Source organism: Peromyscus eremicus, chromosome 11 (genome assembly GCF_949786415.1).
Source record: "Peromyscus eremicus chromosome 11, PerEre_H2_v1, whole genome shotgun sequence".
NCBI classification, from domain to species: Eukaryota; Metazoa; Chordata; class Mammalia; order Rodentia; family Cricetidae; genus Peromyscus; species Peromyscus eremicus.
The window spans coordinates 7,563,273-7,577,481 of NC_081427.1; the positions used below are offsets into that span (position 1 = coordinate 7,563,273).

Genomic DNA, 14,209 nt, shown 5'->3' on the forward strand with positions numbered 1-14,209 from the left:
GGTTCAGACAGGGAAGGCTTACCTATACAGTTTTCCTGGATACTAGAGGTTGATGATGGCTGGTAGCTTTATAGAATATAAATTGCATAATTTTGGCTCGTGTTACTGTCTAATTCTAATCATTTGCCTAGGTTAATGGTCTAGTTTTCTACCTGTTGCTGTGATAAAACACTGATCAAAAGCAACTTCCAGGAGGAAAGAGCTATTTAGCTTTACTTCCAAGTCACAGTTTGTCATTGAAGGAAGTCTGGGCGGGAACTCAAGCAAGAGCTTGAAGCACATGCCCATCAGGAACATCTCAGGCTCACACTTATTTAGCCTAGGACTAACTGCCCCCAGTGGGCTTGACCCTCCCACATCAGTTAGCAGTAAAGACAGTCCCTCATAGATACGGTCAAAGACCAACGTGTTAAAGACAATTACTCAGTCAAGACTCCTCTGTCAGTGTCGAGATGACAGTGATGCTAACTGGGGCAGTAGACTTTCAAATTGCATAAGCGTTACCCCTCATTTATGGAGCTGGGCTGTACCCACTACTGGCAGAGGAACTACAGAGGTGGTGTTAGGTTAGGGAGGACCCCTTCAATCCACCTGTGGAATATTCCAAATTACTGTCATGAATTTGGTCACGGAAGCCACTTAGAATTTTCCCATCCTTCCTACCTTATGGTTCTGACTCATTTGTCATTACTAATGTGATTTGTTTGCATCCTTCTCTCCTTATTTAATCACCCTTTTAGTATTTAATTTTATGTGATTATTCAGAAACCAGATTTTGCTCACGTAGATATAACCTGTTTTCCAATTCAGTGTCTACTATCATCACCTCTGACTTTCTGCCAATAAACATGGGCCTGATAATGTTTATAACTTTAGCAGCTGCCAAATGGAGCCTGTTTCTACCTTCAAGGAACCTTAATTCCATTTGGGAGAAGTAACAAATGGATAATTGAATACTTAGCCTATTTCCAGGTCATGGTTAGAGCCTCAAAGAGAAATGAAGGTCAGTCCCAGAACTAGAAGAACAGGGCAAGATCCTAAGAGGGACAGCTGTGCAAGGATGGACCTGGACTTGGGCCCTGATAAAAGGGAGCTGGAAAGAAGAACAGATGGAGGAGACTCAGAGTAAAAGGCACATGTGAAGAGTCAAATGGAGAGTTTCTCTCGTGGGGAAATGGTTGGTGATTCCTAACAGAGCAGCAAAACCCATGAGAAATTAGGTAAGTGTGTTTTCTCTCTCTCCTGCTAGATAAGCAAAATTTGGTTTATTATTAATTGTAATTATTTTAATATATACAAAAAATTAGACAAACAGGTAGAAAGAAGCTTAATTTACAAGCTAAGAGCTCATCATTGTTTATATTTTGGTGTGTGCAGCTCCATTCATTATAGTAAGCATAAATATAATAATTTTCATATAATGAAGTTATGTTGGTTATAATTTACTACATTTTATGCTATATAACCAACCATTCTCATGTCCATAAATGTCAGTCGACATTAATATCTATAATGAATACAAGATTAGCCCACCATACAGCTATATGGTAATTTATCTAAGCACTTACCCAATCATTTAGGCTTTTGTTTTACCTCCACAAATAACTGTAGAATGGACCTCCTCTAAATTTGCACTTTTGGTACTTATGAGATTTCTTATTTCTTAATACTAAACATTAGATACCCTGGTACACATGTGTGCATGCAAGCATGCACACGCGCACACACACATATGTGAGTATGTGGGTGCACATGCAAAGGCCAGAGGAAAAATCAATGTATTCCTCTATCTCTTTTTGCCTTGCTTTGAGTCAAAGTCTCTCTTTGAACCAGAAGTTTGCAGCTTTGCTAGGCTAACTGGCTAGCCAGCTCCCAAGATCTGCCTGTCTCTACCCTCCAATGCTGTGGTTACAGGCAAGTGCAGCCATGCTTGGTATTGGTTGTGTGGTTTTGTTTTCATTTGAGCACTTGGGATTTGAACTCAGGTCTTCATAGTTGCATAGCAAGCACTCTTACTCACTGAGCCAAATTCCCGGCTCTAGTACTATCCTGCTCCACCTGTCAGCTTGCGTTGTTGTTACTAATCAAGTACCAGCCTCGTTGGAACTGCCTAGTTGGCCTCCTTTGCCTGTTCTACTGAACACACGTGGAGTTTTCTCATTGTTGAGACTTCTTGCTATGTTAACAGTCATTGTTACAGATTCTGTGACAGTATCACAGTTTCTCACTATCAGTGAGCTGTCATTTTCCTATACAAATCATTAATACGGAGCCAGAGCTCCGATTCTTCCCGCTTTAACACTTAGCACAGGAACAATTCACCTATCCTCTTATTATAAAATACTGAGTTAACCTTTTGTTGGTAAAGATCAGCATTTATGTGCCCTATAGAGACCCTAGTCTTTTGATGAGAAAAAAATGAAAACAAGCCACCCAGCACTTCCCATTACACCAACATTCCCTGTGCGGCACCACCGCCCACCCCACTAGCATCCCTGCCTGCACCATCAGCCCTCTTCTCTAGTATGCCCATCAGGGTCAGGGAGTCTTCCACAAGTCTTTGCATTCTGGCTCCACACCCGGGAAAGACCCATAGACTTCTGTCAGATAAGGCACAGTCCCCAGGCCTTCTTTTCTACAAGCCATAGAGGATGAGAATAAAGACACAGGTGCAGCTCTATGATGCTTCTCACACACACTGGGAGGAAGGAGATGACAGATTATGGGCCTGCCTATTTAGTCTAAACTCCTTGTGCATAACTGGCGTCTAAGGAAGTGATAGATGGCTGTGCTTGCAACACCCTTCAACTGCCTGCAGAAAGCTGTCTAGACCTCTCTCAGTGTCCCTTAGAGTAGGTGTCCTGGGTTGTAGAACAAGGTCTCCGAACCTTGTCTTTCTCCTCCATACATGCCCCAAAGGTTGCTGACACAGGAAGCTGCTCAGAGCATCAGATAGTGCCATTGGATTCTCAGGCTCTTTAGAGGGTGACCCTAGGCAAAAGGAAGAGGTTCACTTTTGGCTCTCCACAGAACTTGGTTTCTCTTTCTTTTAAATGTATGTGTGTTGTATACATGCGTGTGCATCTGTGTGTGCAGGTGTACTCACTTATGCTTGGCCATAGAGAGGCCAGAGACTGATGTCCAGTGTCTTCTTCAATCTCTTCACCTAATCTTGGAGGCAGGGTTTCTCAGTGAACCTGATTCAGTTAGACTTACTGTCCAGTGAGCTCTTGGGATCTGCCTGCCTCCTCAGCCTCAGTGCTGGTGTGCATCACAACACCTGCAATTTTTTTTTCCGGGGAGGGTGCTGAAGATCTGAATTCAGGTCTTCATGCTTTTGTATACAGCAAGCACTAGCTAGGTAGATCTCTGTGTGTTCAAGGATACAGTCAGCATTGGTAACACATGCCTTTAATCCCAGAAAGTGAGCCTTTAATCCCAGGGAGTGGTGGTAGAAAGCAGAAAGGTATATAAGGCATGAGGACCAGAAACTAGAGGCATTGGTTGGTTAAGCATTTGGCTGGTTAAGCTTTCAGGCTTTGAGCAGCAGTTCAGCTGAGAGCCATTGGGATGAGGACACAGGCCTCCAGTCTGAGGAAACAAGACCAGCTGAGAAGTTGGCCAGGTGAGGTTAGCTGTGGCTTGTTCTGTCTCTCTGATCTTCCAGCATTGACCCCAATAACTGGCCTCGGATTTGATTTAATTAATAAGACCATTTAAGACTCATGCTATAAGCACTTTATGCACTGAGCCATCTCCCAAGCTCCTGGATCTTTCCTTACTTTCCTTGTGCAAACAGTTCTGTGAATTTTTCACTCATAACATATACACCTTAAGTCCTAAGCCATCCCCAAGACACATGTGCATGCTTAGAACAGCAGAAATCCAACTGCCTCTGGGGTGGTATGGATGCTTCTGAGAGATCAGAACTGTGACTTGGAATGGAGGTCCATGGGAAGTTTTCTGGCAGCAAGAAAAGTTGGCTAAGTTTCATTCTACTTCAAATGGCATCATTCTGGGTCTCCTCTGAAAGGTACTATTCACAGAAGCTGGCTCTTCTATTATGCAATTGTTTGATTGTGATGGACTCTGATTATCTTTAGATAGCAATGTTCTATAGTTCCATTTTATTAGTGTATTTGTAAAGAAAAATAAAAGACCTCCTCTGTCATGCTTGCTTCAAATTAGGAACCGGGAGACAGTTTTGCAGACCAAGAAAGGACACAGCCTAGGGCCAGGAGGTAGACTTGGTTTCTGTAGTTGAGAAGGACACTATTGGAACCTAGTAAGCAGAATCACAGAGGTTACCCACCATGCCACAGTGCTCAGATCAGACCCTGCTACTGTTGCCCTTAAAACAAAGGCCTGCAAGCTCCAGTGTCAAGACGGTTGAAACCTGTTGAGAGGCCTGTTTAGAACAACCAGGAAATGCATCTCCTTTGAATAACTCAGATTTTTCTTCCAGTTCAATCCAAGAAGGAAAATGTTGACATAGGCCCCGAACTTAAAAGCAATGCAGGAAAAGAAAGCATACGGAGGTTGGAATCACTGCCATTGTGTGGATGGGGTATCCTGGGAAATAAAACATACGGGGGCGGGGACAGTGCAGAGTCCTTTACCTCAGAACTGTCTGTCTTCGCTTTATGACATACCTTCCCTCCATTCCACACACTCTACCTGTGATGCTGCGTGGAACATTCCAGGCTGTCTGTGGACAAGGACACAGGTGCCTTTCTCGTGTGTTAGGCTGTTTGGCTGTTTAGACACAGCTCAGCATGTATCAGACAGTTATTCCCATGAATATGTCAGCCATGCTTCACCCTCCTCCTCATTATCTCCTTTCATGTCTACTCCTGGCCAAGGCTAACTCTAGCCCAAACCTTTATTCCTAACCATGCCTGCTCCAGGGAGACCTCTGCAGCTTCCCCTTCAGTTCCTGCCTTCTCACAAGCTCCTTCTCCGTACATCTTCTGTCTTCCACACCACAAACACTCCCTGGAGCCCCATTTTCTAGCTTCTCCTCAGGCTTCTATTTCACCTTCTTGCTAACGTGGCCTCCACTTGCTGCTGTTGTGGCCCCTGCTGTTGATTAGGTTGTGTGAAGCACCTGGTCCTCAGTACTCCAAGGGTGGAGTTCAGTACAGTGTTCAGGTGAGTCAGGAGGCAGGGGCTGCCAATCAGATCGTAAGCTGAAGTCCGATGGCTAAGGGACAGTGTGTCAGCTTACAACTTCCTCACACCTCTTCCTTTCCTGGAACTGATGATGAAAATGAGTGAATCTCATATTAAACCTATTGTCAATCTCCTTTCACTACAAGGGGGCTGTCCACAGTGGCAGCAGCGTCTTCCATAGACACACCACACATAACCTTCTTCGTCCATCATGGTGGACCCTGTGTCTTTGACCTCTGCCCTGTGATTACCCTGGTTGGAAGGTACTAATGGCCTCCCTGGGCCAAGATCAGGGCAAAGTGTACTCCAGCAAGCCTGGCAACATGGAGCCTTCCAGCAGGACAGAGTGTGCACAGTTTGAAAGTCTCTAACTTGCTGGAATGAGATTTCTCTAGAAAACTTAAAAAGCTCATTAGGTTCTGCCAGACCATAAGGAAAAGCCCTATTACATGAAGATGAAAGTTGCTTGATAATTATTTGAAAAAAGAATGTTGCCAATTAAAGTTGTGATCTCTTTACCTATTAAAGTAGCAAGTGTTAAGAAAAAAAAATATATACCAACCAGCCTAGTTGTGCTGGCCAAGATCTAAAGATCCAGAATGCTGTTCCGTTGCTAGAGGAAGCACTGACCCATTCCCTTCCTAGGAGGAGGAATTTGCCAGTATATACCACAGCCAGGCACCTCGTCATCCTGGTCCTTGAAGCTTTTCAAATGTGATGAGAAGGAATAAGGAGAAATACTCAAAGATGCCTGTCAAACACTGTTGGTAAGTCTGAAAGTGGAATCAAGCACAGGACCCTCAGGTAAGGAAACAACAAACATAACACATCTTTTCCATGAAGAGTCACCGAATGAAATTCACCTCTACTTCTGGCTGTGTTACATCAGCTTAATAAGGCATTTGTGATCATTAAAATAATCAATACAAATGCTTAACATAAAAAGTGAAAGGATATTTATAAAGATGCATGTTGGCCATGATGGCACTGACACAAACTGAGCTTTTTTAGTGTCTCATTGAAATAGAAACATCAGCAATTTAAAACCACTGACGCTTTTTCTGGGAGGTGAATTCAGGATGATGTTCTTTGGCATAGTTTATTAATTTATACTGTATATAATAAGGAAAAATCTAATTAAATGTGCAAAACTTCTGGTCTTGTTGCCTACTGTCAGCATGCACTTGACCTGCTCAGGCATTTGTATTCTGACTAACCCAGGCAGAAACCACCCAGTGTAGGGAATGAGTGAAGTCCTGAGTGAATGTGCGTTGTTGACATGGACACTGCCATGTCACGTGCCCAAAAGTCTGGGGCCCATGGGAGTGGGTGGTGGGAGGATGTTGATAGTGTGTGCAGAAAATATCTACCAGAGTTTTCTCCCTCCCTGACGATTATGGCCCAAAGACTACTCCCCTGCCCCTACCCAGGGACTGCTTCTACTAAGATTAGCTCAGCCTGCTTCCTTATGAAGTTGTATAATAACCCCGCCTCCTTGTTTACCCACATGCAATAACCCTACCTCCCTGTTCAACAGTATAATAAACACTCTGAGCTTCTGGAATGTTGCAGCTTCTCCATCCCAAAACACAAACTTTCCTGTGTGTCTTTTCTTCATTTCCTTGCCTCCCCAGTCAGGTAAAGCTCCTGGAGCCATGCAGGACATGGTCACACCGTTCCTGTCTGATATGACTTAAAATGCCAAATCAGTGATATTAAGCACATTCATGATATTGGACAACCATAAGCCATCAATTTCTGAAACTTCTCATCATTTCTGACAGAGATTCTGTACCATGAAGCACTGGCTTCTTGTTTCCTCTCTCCTCTCTGCCCTGCCTCCGTGGATTTTCATGGTCTAAGAATATCATATATGTGTGATTGTACAATATCTGTTTTCTTTAACTTAGCATAATGTCTTCAAGATTCACCCCTGTTGTAGCATATATTTTATCCCTTAATAAAATACTTAATAGTATTCCATAGGATGGACATACCTCATGTTGTTTGCTCACTTATTGGTTAACGCACACTCAGGTTGTTCCCACAGTGTTTTTGTTTTTGTTTTTGTTTTGTTTTGTTTTTGAGAATTTCACATATGAATACTGTATTTAAATCATTCTCCCCCGCCTCTCTCCTCCCTCCATTTCCTCCCATGTTCCTCCTGCTCCTTCTCAAATTGATGATCTCTTATTCTTTAAGAAGAGCCACAGGCAGTTGATGGCTTCTGAAAGATGGAGGGGGGGGCAGGAGGGAGGGAGTGGAAGAGAATAATTCTTCTCCAGGCACATATTACCTTATTGTCTAGCCAACCTCAAGAGGTCATCCCTAAACTCATATGAGCATATGAAATGATTGCACTGGGTTGTGCTAATAAACATGTGCCTCTGTGTGTGTCACAATGACAACTAAAGAATAAGGCCATGAATTTGTTCCTACATGTTGACCGTCATGTATCTTGCTGCCGCTGGTCTTTATGACAGTCCCAGATGTTAGCAATGATGTTCTTTGTGATTCAAGGGACCTCAGGCTTTATTACACTCAATCTATCTTCACTCTTCTCCCCATTTTATAGATGGAGAACCTGAGGCTTACTTAGTTGATGCTTACAGGCTATGCAGACCCTGCCAGCGACCCAGCTCAGCAGGTGGAGGAGAGCCAATGAGACAGGTCTTTGACTTTATAAACTCAGGGGTTTGGCTCACCTATGGACTAAGAGAACTATACAAATCATGTCACACCCCAAGGTTGCTTCATCCCAGAGAGCTGGTTGTCTGGGTCTGCTCCCCAGGAAAACATCACTGGTGACCTCACACCCTGTGATCAAAGCAAGAGTCTTTATTTCAGAAATCCCATCTACTTTTTTCAGAGTAGTAGTGATGAGTGTTCTAGAGAATTTATCAAGAAATTGAGCTTTAGGTCAATAATCAGATCTGGACACTGTTTCTAAAGCTAGAATGTGGGGCTTCAAATGAAGAAAGACTCAAATGAATGAAGCACAGCATGTTGCCCAAATGAGGAGGGCTGGACCAGAAGTCATTCATCTCTACAGTCACACGAGGCCCTGGTTCATTTGTAGCCACTGCCTTGGGTCCTGCACCATTTTCTGCCTGCCTGTCCTCTCAGGAGTCGGATATTCTCCATGGTTCAGCAACTTCGCTTGTTCAGTGAGTGCTCACCACCAAGTTCAATCTGGCTACCAGACTTTGTCCCTGCCTGTTCCTGGATGCACACCCTACCCTGTCACACATCAGCCGCATATATACGTGTGCGCGCGTGCGCGTTTGTTTGTGTGTGTGTGTGTGTGTGTGTGTGTGTGTGTGTGAAGCTACCATGCTCTGTTACAGAGGTCAATAGCATCCTCAAACACAGAAATAGTTGCAATGGATCTCTTTTTCTCAGAAAGGTTGTACTGAAAATTAAAGGAACCTTCAATCACTTAAAAAATAGTGCTTAAAAAAGGAGCAGCTAGCTGATTCAATGCAATGAAACATTTAAGATAGAAAACAAATACAATACAGAATAAAAGGAAAGCTGTGCATCAGTGATTTGAATATGCTTTAAAGGATAGGATGAAATCACCAATTTCTGATGCTCAGCCAAGAAAGATTAAGTAGCTCCAGATGTCACAGCCACAAATCCAAGTGTTAGCACCACATCTTAAAACCAAACATTATTTAATATTGAAAAGGTGTGTGTGTGGAGGGAAACATATCAGATGGTTTAATACATCAAGAAGAGGGTGTTTATTTGTATATTAAGAAGGCAATGAGTCAGATGCCCCTGCATTGCTGTGAACTACCATCAGCTCTCCATGGTTTATCATTGTGATTCTTCCTGGGACACACATTTCTATAGGGTGAAGTTTTCTGTTGAGTCTACAGTTATGAGGGGAATAATAATTATAATGATAAAGGAACACACCACTAATGTTAATACAGTGCCTGAAAACAGACTCTGCACTCATTTCCTAGGCAGACCATTTAAAGCACGCGACTCTCCCTGCCTTGTCCATTTGGATTCATCTCCAATATGGTGCCATCTGTTTGAAATACCTGTCATCCCCCTGACCACCAAAGTAAACATATAGGGTGGGGAGTTTCTCTCACTTTCATGTACATTTCTGATGACCTGTCTTTCCTCACTCAAAAGAGGCATAGTTATATGTGGGCAAAGTTTTGAAGGCCATATTACCCACACCTAAAACTAGACTATTCATAACCTGAGAAATAAGATTATAAACATTCAAGTGGGTGTGACCTTTGAACTCTCTGGAGGACTGAGAATGGCTGGGCATTAGCTTAAACAAATCGTTAGCCTCAAGTCCAAGGGTAATCACTAAGTACTAATGTCTGTCCAGCACTTCTCAGTCCAGAGTATTCCATCCTCAAGCAGTTGCTGCATTTCCATAAGTAAAAATGTATGAGATATTTAGCACTTGCAAGACATTCTAGATTGTGTATTTATTTTAATATTCAAATCATGACATTTAATATTTTTAAAAGTCCACGTGTATAAGCAAATACATTCAGAATGTACAACTGATGTCACATCATTCATCACTGGAAGTTGTGAAGATCACCTGGAGTTTGGGGAGGTCAAAAATGGAGAAGACTCCACTAGGGATTTGCATCTTTTAACAGGAATGTTAAATGACCTTTTATTGAAAAACAAAACCCGGATTCAGATATTGGGGTAAATACTGAAAGATTAGAGAGACAAAGAAACAAGCCGTTGTCGTGCCTCACCTCACCAACTCCACGAATTCTAACCGAACACTTCTGAGTCCTCAGTGGAAAGCTCTCCAGCCAAAAAGCCTTTAGTTCCTGTCTCCTCACGCCTTGTATACCTTTCTCCATCCATCCATCACTTCTTTCCAAGTGCTGGGATTAATGGCGTGTGCTTCCCAGATACTGGTAGCAAGGGCGTGAGATCTCATGTGCTGGGATTAAAGGTGTGTGATTCCCAAGTGCTGGGATTAAAGTTATGTGCCACGACTGCCTGGCCCTGTTTCTGTCCTAGACTGAATCAATTTCGTTAGTCCAGGGTGGCTTTGAACTCACAGAGATCCGGACGAATCTCTGCCTCCTGAGTGCTAGGATTAAAGGTATGTGCTACCACTGCCTGGCCTCTATGTTTAATCTAGTGGTTTGTTCTGTTCTCTGATCTTCAGGCAAATTTTATTACGGTACACAATATATCACCACAGCATCACTTCTCTATGAAAAACAGAGCAGAATATTTCTGCTGGTCCCTTTTCAAAAAGAGTCTTCCTCCTAGCCCACAGTTAACTGGAAGTAACAACAATGGAACACAGTTATGAGATTTCCTGGTGGACCATGCAGGAGATCTCAAGGCCACAGCTCTTAGGAGCCACAGTGTTCAGCCCTGCCTTAGTACATTTTCCATCACCAATAATACTATACCATGGGCCACTTATATTTCCCACCCACCCCCAAATTAATAAGAGTTTCACATGGATTTTCAGTTTGGGTTCAATGTCAGGTGTGACACCTATAATGCATCTCATAGTGGGTAAGAGGGAGTATGCACACCTGTCTCCTCTCTCTCTCTCTCTCTCTCTCTCTCTCTCTCTCTCTCTCTCTCTCATTCTGATAAATCCACCAGGGTCCAAGCATGGGGACTACAGTGAATCACACTTATCATATCACAATCACCCCCTAAAGGTGGTACCTTTAAATAACTTGAACACTGTTGTTACTGAGGTTTCTAACAACTGGGGATGGAGTTTCAACACAGGAATCTAGGGGTCTTGTACCAAAAACATCTCCAAACCGCAGTAAGCCAAGCTCTTGAAGCAAGAGGGTAAGTAAAGGATAGACAGTCTGGGGGGCTGGCAAATTAGACAAAGACTGTCTGAGGAATGAGGCTAGTGAGGGTTTCACTTCTAAAACTGAGCAGTGGTCTCCTCTACAACACCAGAAGCAAAATAACCAGAGGAGAGTTTGAGAGGAAAGCACACTGTGCAAGGTTTTCAGAATGCTTACTTATTATTTCACTTATTTTTCAAAAATTCTTGCTAATATTAGTATCTCAGTCATACCTTAAAAGTCACCTTATTAACTAGCATTATTAAAGCAGAAGCTTTAATAATTGTACTATAATCAGAATCTGGGGTCTGAATAGTGCTGTTCACAAGACCCAAGAACTGACCCAATCGACCATGAGCAAAGAGAATGTGGCATAAATACAATGCACGCACACAGCAGCATTAGTCAGACATGGAGAAGCACAAAATGACGTTATCTGCAGGTAAATGGCTAGAACTAGAGATCATCATGTTAGCCAAAATTAGCCAAATTCAGAAAGACAAAATGTCACATTTTCTCTCACATATAGAAACTAGATAGAAAAAAGACACGAAAATAGAAGGGAAACTATTTGAGAGAAGGAAGGGGACAGAGAGAGGGGTAAACAAAGGAGGGTGGACATGGAGTTTTTGTAGGGACTGCCAGCTCCAAAATAAATGCACAGAGACTTAATATTAATTATAAATGCTCAGTCAATAGCCATCCACACCTACTGATGTTGCTTCCTTGGGAAGACATGTGATATGGGAATGTCAAATTGTTACTATATGTCAAAAGGACCCCCAGGCAGAGTGCACAAATGGAAAAAGAAATGTCTTTGCAAGCCACTGTCTGTTGAGGGTGTACAATTACAGGAAATGAAAGGCTCCTTCCTCCTCTACCTCTTCCTCATCCTCCTTCTCTTCCACCCTCAAAAGTCCATCTATTCCTCCTCCTCTGTGTATCAGTCCTCTTATTAGTCAATGGGATGTGTCACTAGGTTTTCTGCTCCTGGAGTAGGTGAACGTGCTCATAAGGACTGAGAAGGCCTAGATGTCCACAGTTTCCTTTCTGACAAGAAGAAGAAGGAGGAGGAGGAGGAGGAGGAGGAGGAGGAGGAGGAGGAAAGAAGAAGAAGTGGAAGAGGAAGGAAGAAAAATAAGAGGAGGAGGAGAAGGAGGAGTAGCTTAATTTCTGTGACTCCAACAAACAAAACAGAAAAGATATTCTTGTAATTAAGATATACCCAGTCAACTCATTCAAGTCTGGGACAGTGTTGAGTTTAGGCAACCAACACAGGACGTTGAGTGTTCTGTTCTTCTGGAATTATAAGTTCATTCTTGTGTTTTTCTTCTTTAAACTTTTTATTTTGAGAAAATTATAAATTCACATGCACTGCAGCAAGTAATACAGAAAGACCCTTGCTTCATTTATTCTGCTTCCTCAGCAACGTCATCTTACAAGATGAGGCTTCTACTTCAGAACTGAAATATGGACCTTGATGTCATCCACCAACACGTGTTGTGCTTTGATAATCAATTAACTCTATGGATGGCAGCAGTAATAGTTGCATAGGGAATAGATCCCAGGATCAGCTGTGGTACCAACCTGGATATCCTCATCTTCAGCCACAAGAAGAGTGGGTGAGGGATGGTGGCAATCTGACAATCTAGTTAATTTTTAGCAAACCTAGGAGTAAGCCTCAGGCTGGATGATTAAGATGGCATTATACACACTTATGAGCAGGATGCTTTGTTGGCTGAGTGATGTGCAGGCACTGGCAAGTCACTGAGTCACTTTCTTGAAGTGATCTCAGCTCTCACACAATGACAACGCTTACAATGGACAAAGAACATTTTTACATTTTGTCTCAGCTTAGGATTTCCTAAAATTAAGATGACAGAGTGTAATGAGGGGTACATACCAACCAGCAAAGTGCAGTATAGAAAGTCTGTGCTTCCTAAGTGGAAGCCTTGAGTAGAGACCACAAGAGCCACCATGTAGTGGCAGAAATAGAGGATGAAGAATGATAGAAAGGACAGCATTGCACTGATGTGAGTGTATCTGCTAGTGCCCACCACAGTCCTCATCTTCCAGCTGTGGTACCACAGGGAGAAGATCAAGAGCAGAACAGCAACAATGAAGATGAGCGATGGTAGCGTGAGCCCAAGGATAATGACGGAGAGTGCCATGTTATGTAGCTTTATGACCTGAGTTGCGTTTTCAGAAAAGAAGCTTGCATACATTTGTTTGGGAATTGTTGAAGTCTCTCTGCCGTAGATCATAACAGTAACAGTTGAATAGAGCACAGATCCCAGGATCAGCCATGGTATCAACCTGGATATCCTCATCTTCAGCCACAAGAAGAGTGGGAGAGAGATGGTAGCAATCTTGGCACAGTAGAAAACACAGAGCCATGTGGCAAACCAAAGACTCAATTCATTTATAAAGAAGACAAAGGCAACGTTGTAAGCAAATATAGAGGATTTCACCAAGCAGAGTAGACCCAGTTGTGCAAACAAGATACACAACTGCAGAATGATCCGAGAAGCTGCCAGACAAGAAAGAAGCAGACCCAATGGGGACATTTTCCTCCGAGTGATCAAGTCAGTGGCATTGACAACCACAATGAGGCCATTTGCCAGGACCCCACTGAACAACTGCACCATCACGACCAGAAAGAGGAATAATGTATAACCTTCCAGCATTTTAAAGAGAAAAACCAATGACTTCTTTAAATAATTTGAAGAGTTCTGCACAGTCTCAGCCGTTCATGGTTTCTGCTTTCTTTCAATTGGACCAGAGCCCCTTTGGAGAGGATGCTAATTAGGAAGGCAACAGAAGAGGAAGGTGGGACTCATTTGTTTATACTCTTGCCTTCTCAACTCAAAGACAGTCAAATGAGAAAGAGATATTGTAGAAACCAATTGTGTCTTACTGATGGATTTTGCATTTTTCAGGTCTGCTTAGGTATCAAAGTCATCATAAGCAAATGGTGCAACCAGACACCTTCAGGTGGCTAGTGAGGAGCTCCTTCATGACTAGCCTTACTTATGATTCCACTTCATGCTAATGAAGCATCTTCAAGCAACACACACACAAAATAAAACCCAAATCACTCTGTCATAGTGATGACATAGGAGTAGGAATGTAAGATTCACTCTCCAGTCTGCAGAATCAGCAATTCAGGACCGCCTCCAATGCTGTTCAATAATAAACCACACATG

The 14,209-nt window shown here is 42.8% G+C and overlaps 1 protein-coding gene across 1 annotated transcript; it reads right to left on the minus strand.

Moving 5' to 3' along the window:
• Nucleotides 1-12,775: 12,775 nt before the first annotated feature.
• On the minus strand, nucleotides 12,776-13,690 carry Tas2r1 (taste 2 receptor member 1). Its single transcript, XM_059276239.1, has one exon. The coding sequence runs from the start codon at nucleotides 13,688-13,690 to the stop codon at nucleotides 12,776-12,778; it is 915 nt and encodes a 304-aa protein (XP_059132222.1).
• Between the last annotated feature and the right edge of the window lie 519 nt (nucleotides 13,691-14,209).

Coding starts and splice junctions, on each gene's coding strand:
- Tas2r1 (XM_059276239.1), bottom strand. CDS start 13,690: ATGCTGGAAGGTTATACATTATTCCTCTTTCTGGTCGTGATGGTGCAG.